Consider the following 9,541-nt stretch of genomic DNA (forward strand, 5'->3'; position numbering starts at 1 on the left):
TTGCGCACTCCTAATGCGCCTGCGTCCTGCGTAGGTCACTCTGGAAAGATCTGCGCCTATCTTGTATTATTCTTTTTGGACCTCAAACACACTACGTGCTTCTCGGAAGGGTTTATTTTGAGCCAATGAATATTTTAATGTGTTTTTGTTTGTAGTACAAATGGAATGTCACGTCATTTGATGTGTGTTTTATTTTTAATAATTTTAAACGACACATAAATATAATTTGACTAGCGTTCCGCTCTTGGTTTGCCTGCGCTTGCGAAATTGAAAAGAATTGAACAGAGAATTAACAAATCATAATAATGAAATTCGTTAGTAGTTTTGGTGTTTAACGCATACAGACAGACAGACGTGGCGAAGGACTCTATTTTATCAAATGCCTTGAACGTGTACATGATTTAACGATATATTCATAAATAATTTAATTGTATTTGTACAATGATTTTAATTATTTCTGATGTTGTAATGTAATGTAGCAGGAATATAAAAATCAATTCTTGAGGCCAACAAGGAGTAATAATCCTTTACAAAAAGCAGATGTGTAAAGTATAGACTGTATTTGTTTGATTATCTCTCTTATATCAAATAAATATATTGCGATTACAGGCATATTTAAACACTGGATAATTAACATATACAGTTTTACCAACCATTATTAGTTGCCAGAGAAAATAATATTTTACAGGGATTGCGCTTGAGACTATTGAAAATAAAACCATCGAAATTTTAATAGAAAAGATAGGTAAGGAGTTTTCTTACATCTGGTGTCCCGTTATTCAGAAAATGAAACCAAATATCCAACATAATAAAAAACTAGAAGACACTATCAGTCAATACTACCAACATCCGAAAAAAATACTCAACACACCAACTGCGGAGAAATAGGTGGAGGTAGTTCACTACCAATTATTTTTGTATGACCCTAAAATACACTTAAACTAAATGTTTAAAATCCGATAAGTCTCTAATTTCTAAAGGTATATTATTTATTCATGTGTTTTTGTGTATTTTGTATTTATTTTATATTTGTGTATTTTGTATTTAGTTATTGAAAATCAATTATTATAATAAACGTGACCGTCAAGCTTATTAGTGTATTCATTTTCTTGTAACATGTATAAAATACAATTGTTTTTTAATCTCGTACATAATTTCTTCAACTTTTAACATTAAATGAAATAATTAAGTACTTTCATTTTATATAATGTGTCCCTGCCTCGGAATTGTCGATATACCAATAGCTATTTGTAGAATATTTGAATTCAGTCCTGTAGTTCAAAGGATTGGCGTTCAATCTAACTCTGAATACATTATAAGTTACTATATGCGCATTCAGACTACGGACATAGGGTATCTCGTCATAAAATTTCTCATTTCCAGAGGCCCGTTCACCTGACCCTCCCCTGTCCATTCCTTCTTTCCAGTCGCCAATCCTTTTCTTATCCCTTACCCCTTAAAAGCGTGCAGCGCATTTTATGAAATGATCATGGGCGTTGGCGCTTCTCAGGCGAACCACCAGCTCAGTTGCCCGCTGTGACATAAAAAAAAATAATTATGCTTTTGAGTTAAGAATATCAAACATCGCTATGTTTCTTTCTTTCTAGTTCAACTTTCAAATTTATAATATTATAAGTACTTATAAATGAAATAGTGCGTACGAACATTAGGTCTTTATTCACATAATGTAGTCCACGGCTGCGACGCTAAGTGATAAATTGGCGCAATCAATTTAACAATGTAACAGCATCTCATCGTACTTGATTTATTAATGTACGTTGACCCGCGTGACATTTGCCGAATTGGTGTTTTCATCGATTTAATTTGATTTGAATGCGGAATTTTAAAATTTTATTAACATTAGTAGGTGTAGTAAAATTTGCAACCCTATTATGAAAACTGCGTGCTTGAAGTATTTTCAACCGACATCAAAAAAGGAGGATCAAATCGACCTTATTTTTTCATTCGTTTATTACTTCATTTGCTTTTTTTAGAAATTATTATTGCATAATATTAAAATATTAATGCAGAATGCAAGAATAATAAAAACCAATGCAAACACTAAAAAAGATAACGCAGATTCGAACCTACTATACCTCCTACCTATTTATACCTACTTCATATGCATAGAATTTCTAATATTATGATTCAGATATAGTTTAAAAGATCGTTCGTTGATCGGGAAATAACTATTAAAAATATTTTGGCTTCAAAAAGGATAGCTAATCGAAATGCTAATTACAATCCAGTGTTGTCCAAAGCCTATGCAATCCTCATTGTTATTTTCGTTGTCCGTATCTAATTTACCTTCCTGTCTTCCTCTATCAATGATTTATTGTTTTAAAGTAGTACATATTATCATCACCGATCCAATCAATGAAGGAAAACATCGTGACGAACCGGCATTTAAACAAAAACGAAAATTCATCGACATGTGCTAACCCACAGTCGGCCAGCGTGCTGGATTATGGCCAGAACCCTCACAGGAGGCCTGTGTCCCTGTGGAAACCATTGGGAACAAACATGGGCCGCAATAATGAATAAGTACCTAATGGTTTGCAAATTCCATTCAAACATTTAGTGTGGGAGTTAATTCGATATTTGCTTGTATGCTCGTTGAGTCGAGGCCGATTGCTGATGGCCTAATCGTTGCAATTGTTTAGGATTACTCCGTTTATCATTTCCGCACTTAAAAACCGGGTTTATCTGGATATCTTTATGTCTAGAACAATGCTGGTATATATAAAAGCACCTAGTTTTTCAAGCGCTCAGTCTTGTACTAGTCATTTTACAGATAACAATGCTTTTTTTATTATTCAACTAGCTGCGCCCCGCGTAAGTCCGTATCCCGTCAGAATATCTGGATAAAAAGTTGCCTATATGTTATTCCAGTTGTCCAGCTGTCTACGTACCAAATTTCATTGCAATCGGTTCAGTAGTTTTTGGGTAAAAGAGCAACAAACACACACAAGTCACACACAAAAAAATTGTAGGAAGTATGATAACTATATCATGAATCAGGAAGGATGCCATTTTATTTTGATATTCTTTACGTTAATTGTTTACTCACAAAATGGCTATGGTTATGGTTCCTAGATAAATTAGAGGTGTTCATGTTACCTTTTAGTTTTAATAAACAATCGATATATACATTGATATGAGCTAAACGATCACCTATTGCACATTGGCTATCAAGATGAACGTGAACGTAAGTGTTTATTATATCTGGTACCTACATTAAAAAAAAAACTTTTTTTTAAACCTTAAGAACATATGGTATTTGTATACCTAGGTTTGTACAGGTTAGGTTCACCACAAGGGTGCTCACAGCTGCATTACCCAAAGGTCGATGAAAACGCTGCAAGTTGAAGAAACATTTCATTTTTGGCACAACATAGCGCATGCGCACTCGCCTAGAGCGAGATGGAAAACAAACAGAGACATGTGAAAACACTAGATCCAGTCCGCTACCAGTACTTACAAACAATGTGAGTTTACAAATTTTGACATGGAAGTTAAATTGTAAGTATTCAATATAATAATTATTAAAATAGGTCAGTACCTCGTTGAGGAAGATTTAATAGATGTGTTTGAACCGTTTAATTAAATTGAATATTTCAAGGTGGTAAAATGTGTAGTGGCAATAACCTAAAGAAGGTGCAGAAAAATAATATTTTATGCAAACAAAAGTATGCAATTTCATCATTTTTTATTATTGATCGACCCCATGACGGCTTCAAGTCTTTTAAATAGCAAGATGATAAATAATAATGTTATTCAAATTTTCTTTCGCACTTCTATCTAAATCATGTTTAAATATACTTAAAATAACTTCCACCTTCTTTTCTTCTCGCATAGATATGTCAATTTAAGAAGTCCTTTAAGGTTTCCTCCATGCAGCTGTTGAAAGAGTTCTTTCAAAGTTTGATCCAATCGTTTATTTACCTACGTCAATATGGTAAAAGCTAGAAGAAAAATTATATTGTATTTATTTTATTTATTTATTGATTTATTTACACTTTAATGTACAATAAACATACAGTTAACAAAACCAATAAACAATATCTATTGTACAATTTGGCTGCCTTATCGCTTTGAAGCGATTTCTTCATTTAAATAAATAAAATAAGCAAACACATATTTATTAAAAAAAATTAAGCTACGTAATTTAACAGAAAGAGAATTTGTATGTTTCTCATAATATTATACCATTATTCAATTTCTACGGAAATCACATTTATGTTATACTTTTATCGCGTTGCAGCTTAAATACAACAAAAATATTGAAAGTTTTTAGAAAATAATTTCGATTATGAAATGTGCTTCAGGACTTATATGTTACAATCTCCTGTTGTTTAGGTTAAAGTACTTGACCGTTTCCATAATCAATTTTCAAAACTTTGCGTTAAACTTTAATAATAAATATTCATATGGTTACGTGTCCAAGGAAAATTTATTTATTATTATTTTTTATTTATTTATTATTTATTACTAAAATAATGCAAAATTTTGAATAACTATAATTATATCTGTTTATATATACTTATATGTTAAATTATGAACGGATGTATATGATATGTATATAGTTTAATACCATGCTATCCTCAAATTATTTTCTTATTTGCCTTATTTTTACTCCACTATTATATATCCTTTTTTTCTGTTTCTTTGAGGGTTGCCTGGTAGAGATCGCTACCAAGCGATAAGGCCACCTTTTGCTTACTTAATGTTATGTTCAGTTTTCATTTCTTTTTTATAAGCAATAAAGAATTTCATTTCTTTTATATAAATCGAAACTCACAGCAGGTGGATTGTTTTAGATTTCAGTCTCTTAAGTTTAAAAATAATTTATTTGTTGTTGTTTTATGTGTCTATTACATGCCGCTTTAAGAGAACTTTTAAAATTAGGTTTACATTTTAATGTCATCAATAATAATCTGTCATAATTCCTTTGTTATAAATGTGTGTTTAGTTTTAAATATTTTGTCATTGAAATATTAAATAAAAAATTCCAACATTTATTTGTTCAATCAGGCTTAGTTTGCAAGCGCTTAAAAACAATCATTTTCTACTGCTTCGGAAAGCAATTTCTTCAGAGAAGAGACGTAAAAAGAAACTGTCGCTGCTCCTTTAAATTCATAGTAACGCAACAACAAATTTGAAATAATAATAATTGGAACAATAAATAAGCAATAAATACTGAAAATCAGCCTACATATATACAAGTACTTACATACATTTATAATAAATATGACTAAAAACTGTTATTACTTAATTTGAAGTTATATTAATTGCTCTTTGCATAGTGAAGTTTGACATACACAAACTTCGTAGAGAACGCGAGCCGAATTGCGCAGTGACTCGTTACCAACTTCACACCGCATGTTAGCAAAACACGGCAACAATCCAACTAAATGAAATTAATAAAAACTTGCCCTTATATTGATGTACAAATAAATCGGATGATAGAAATAATTATACGCCGTATTATACTGTGTTTAAAACGCGCTATTTTCTGGGATTGTCATTGGTGAGTATATCGTGCTGTCTCACAGAGTCATGTTTCATTTAATGTTTCCATTAAATAATCGTCTACGTTTTAAAGTGGTAAAAGAGACGTTTGAGTGGTTTAATAAGCACTTAGTGTTGTGGATAAAGTAAAGATACAAAGTGGGTTTAGTTGAAAATTTAATACAGGAACGCGCCTTTTAAAGTGTTGATTTTTAAAGAAGTTAAAGTGAATAATAAGCTCAAATTAATTGATGGGTCTGTAAATGGTATATAATCTCATTAGATGATATATTGCGAGTATATTATTAAGGAAATAAAGTGCAGCATTTTATAGTCATTTAGTAGTAATTTAATAGCTTGCAATTTTTTTTTAAAACCTTATTTATTTCTTACTACATATATTGAGTATGTAGGAGAGTATTTCATAATATGTTTACTTTAATGCTTTTGCAATATATAGCGTAGTTAAAGCTAATCTAAAATAAAACGTACTGTTATATTACTAATTAAAGTTGATAATATACATGAGTGCAGTTGCCTACAATTCTTGTTCATACAACAATATTAAATTCATAAGAAAACATCATACTAAATTAAAACATTATATACATTTAGTACAATAGCTTTTAAAAAACAATAGTAATCAACGTATCTACTTAAACATTTGTTCTAACATTAAAAACTCATATAAATGCAACTATTAAAACAAAAGAAAGTAATTAAGCGACATGACGTTAATAGCACTATATCATAATTGAAGATAGAATTCCGAGCATTGACATCAATTAAAAAATAGCGCACTAGGGTTGGTCTGCACTGCGCTGAATCGATCGGGGCACCGCGCAAGCGCTGTCGGCGTCGCTCGTGTCAGTGGCGGCCGGTCGCGAGAGGCAGCAAGTCTCCACCATGCCGAAGACAAAACCTACACCCGTCGAGGATCTCATAATACCCCCGCAGGATCAAAAAATATGCGGGACCATCTGCGTCTGCCAAATGACAGCGGTGCTTAGCTGCGTGGCGATCGTTTACCTGACCGTCGCTATATATATGCCATATACCCGAGCTATTTCATCCGGAATCGACCCGACACCTATCATGTGTACCACAACAAGAGCTGTCAATAAAGAGAATTGCGACTGGGGCTCTTGTGGCGAGTGGTGTTTGAGCAAAACATCAGGAGCGTGCATACAGATTTACGTTAACGTCAGGAAAAACGGATCGTCCTTGCTGCTGTCTGAATGTGGTAGCGCTGCAAACAAAACGTGCTACGGTATTGATCAAGAAAACGCAAAGAAATATCACTGTATACGAGACGAATGTAAGAACTTAACTGGTACATTCAATTGTACTGAAGGAAAGTGTATTAACATAACAGACGCGTTTGAATGTGCATTCCGGGATACAGATCCACCATTAAAATGTTCAGGCAGAAGAGGAAAGATAACTTGCATCGACGTTCATGGATTATTTTCCTGTAACAGAGGCACTTGTAGGAAAATAAGAACACCATACAATTGTGATCGACGATGCGTTGACATCCCGACTCGGAACAAAAACGTTATAGTATTGAGTGGTGATCGAGTTTTCTTAGCACGTTGTACGAAACTTGCTAAAGAAGAGGGCGGTGAAATAGTTTGGACCGACTCAGGGGAAGAAGTTATAATGTTATCTTGTCATGCAGTCCACAATGGGTCTTCTGGAGTTGTAGCCGTTGACTGCATCAATGCTGCTTTGCTGCCGCGTACAGAAATATCAGATTTGACCAACTTTACTTATTTACAGTATTTGTATACGATTAAGGCAACCCCTAATCGTGTGATCGCACCGCCTGAAGTCGATCTTACATTAGCCAATGATAGCAAACTAATGATTAATCTAGAAGGATGCGTAAATACTCTAGCTGATGAATGCAAGGATTTCCTCAAGACCTATGGACGAGATGGCACTGATCATAATGCTAAAGCGAGATTTCCATGCTTCCATACAGAGAATAATCCAGAAACAGTTGTCGCAAGGTTCGATTTAGAGGCGACATATCGACAATTCATTGTGGCATTGTTGCTGCCCACAGTTTTGGTTGTTGTTTCTTGTATAACTCTGATGTTGTGTCAAAGGACGGTAGAAGTTGGTGACGATGCAAAAATGCGTTTTAAAGTTTGTGGTGCTGGACAAGCAGAGATGCAAATGCATCCGAACGATCCTGTTTCTCCCCTCTGAGATCAGTCACGTGAGCTATTTTATTTAAACATTGCATTTATTCGTATGCATATTCAAACATTTAACATTGATAACGTAAAACCCATGTTTAATACTTACAAAAAGAAACCACAATTGCTTTAATAATCTCGTGCAAACCGTTGTTTTATGTCGTTAGAGCTCCTATTAAATATTAACGATTTATGTGTCCTTGGCATCACTGTGTAACAGCATAAAAATAATTCAGTCAGCTTGTTTCAGTTCTGTAATAAGCACGAAAGTAATCGATTAACTTCGACATTACAGTTGGCGTAATATTGAGTTCTGAGATATTATGTAATGAAAATTTGTAACGTTTAAACAACTTAATCAATATGTTTAGTTATGACGTAATTTTATTGACCTGGTCACCAGTATTAATTATAATAGAACCTTAAACCATTTAACATATAACAAATACTCATTAGATAGATTGATAGACCAATGATATTAATTCTTCTTATTTCTCTATTTCAGGCGTTCCCCTCCTCTGCGAGGGCCCGGCTAGTTCACTAAGAGACGATTAATTGCTTTCCGCGCTGCTAAACAAAAACTCTCTTCATGTCGACTTTAAGTAGATCTCGGGCGACCCTGTCGCCTGCCACCTCAGAGAGATCAACTCTTCCCATGGGCGCTACAGCCGAACAGGGAAGTCAAGATTTTACACCTTTAGAGCCGACACGGGAGCAGCTACTTGCACATTTCTTCGAGCGTTTTAAATTCTACACTTCTCTTTGTCTTGGTACATCAGCTATACTCGCCGTATTTGCGTTTCTCTTCTTAATCCCATTTGTGGTTGAGCCAGCGATCCAAACAATTCTTGCTGAGTTTGCACCAGAAGCCGGAATATGTAGTGTGTCAAACCACGTGTATGCAGAAACATTGACAAATTGTACTTGGGCATCGTGTAGAGAAGGTTGCACCACAACGCATACAAAGTGCCACAAAATTCGAGTCAACTTAGCTAGAAGACCTTTCTTGGGAAATGAAACGTTACCAATTGAGTGGGACGAAACTAATTTAAAATTCTTGATCAATCCAGAAGGATGCGGTTATCCTCCTAAAGTGAATTGCTCAGTGTTCGCCAGTGAATATGCAGGGTCAAGGGCACCAAAGATCTTCCCTTGCTTTTATAGTATGACACGACCTGAGCTTGTTGTGGCGAGGTATTCCTGGGAAACAACAATACGAGGATTGATATTGGCCTTAGTTCTACCGACGACAGTATTTGTGTTCAGTTTAAGTGTCCTCGCATACTGGCATTGCCACTGCTGTGACAGGGCCTGTAACCGGCGAGTGCACGCTGAATCATTTGCGAGCAAAGAAGAGTAAGTAGCTTATGTAATATTATTTCTCATTAGACGTAAAAGAAGATTTGAATGATTTGTTTTCTATTAAGGATGATTATAGAGTAGTTCTAGAAGTTTCTTATCAGATTGATGTGGTATTACAGGATAAACAAATACCAGTTCAAGGAAGAACCTTCATAGTTTCAGCTATAGATGTTTAGCAACTATTTATTATTTGCAAGTACGTTTATGTTTTGTATTGATCGGATTTATTTGAGCTCATAGCAATTATGACCATAAATCTTGATTTATATTGTCATGTTTATATTTACATTACGATTAGTAAGCTTTTTGTACATTATCGTTGAACTCGACTATTAGCTTTTATTTTTATTCACTTCGTAACTTAGTAATTTGTTCTTATATTGATCATTCACTGCTTTTAAGTAATATAAGCTTTGAAAAAAGAAAATGATTATTTCTATTGAATGTCATAGTAGATAACT

General features: G+C 34.0%; 1 protein-coding gene across 2 annotated transcripts; it reads left to right on the forward strand.

Moving 5' to 3' along the window:
- The first annotated feature begins 6,235 nt into the window (after positions 1–6,235).
- LOC119829058 (protein tipE) lies at positions 6,236–9,276 on the forward strand. Of its 2 annotated transcripts, XM_038351423.1 has the most exons (3): positions 7,601–7,738; positions 8,224–9,074; positions 9,200–9,276. In XM_038351423.1, the coding sequence occupies exons 2-3, from the start codon at positions 8,308–8,310 to the stop codon at positions 9,234–9,236; spliced, it is 804 nt and encodes a 267-aa protein (XP_038207351.1). In that variant the 5' UTR covers positions 7,601–7,738; positions 8,224–8,307; the 3' UTR covers positions 9,237–9,276. The 2 variants fall into 2 exon arrangements, with proteins under 2 accessions (XP_038207350.1, XP_038207351.1); XM_038351422.1 differs by lacking the exon at positions 9,200–9,276 and having other exon boundaries at positions 6,236–7,738; positions 8,224–8,358.
- The last annotated feature ends 265 nt before the right edge of the window (positions 9,277–9,541 follow it).

Source organism: Zerene cesonia, chromosome 9 (genome assembly GCF_012273895.1).
Source record: "Zerene cesonia ecotype Mississippi chromosome 9, Zerene_cesonia_1.1, whole genome shotgun sequence".
Taxonomy (NCBI): Eukaryota; Metazoa; Arthropoda; class Insecta; order Lepidoptera; family Pieridae; genus Zerene; species Zerene cesonia.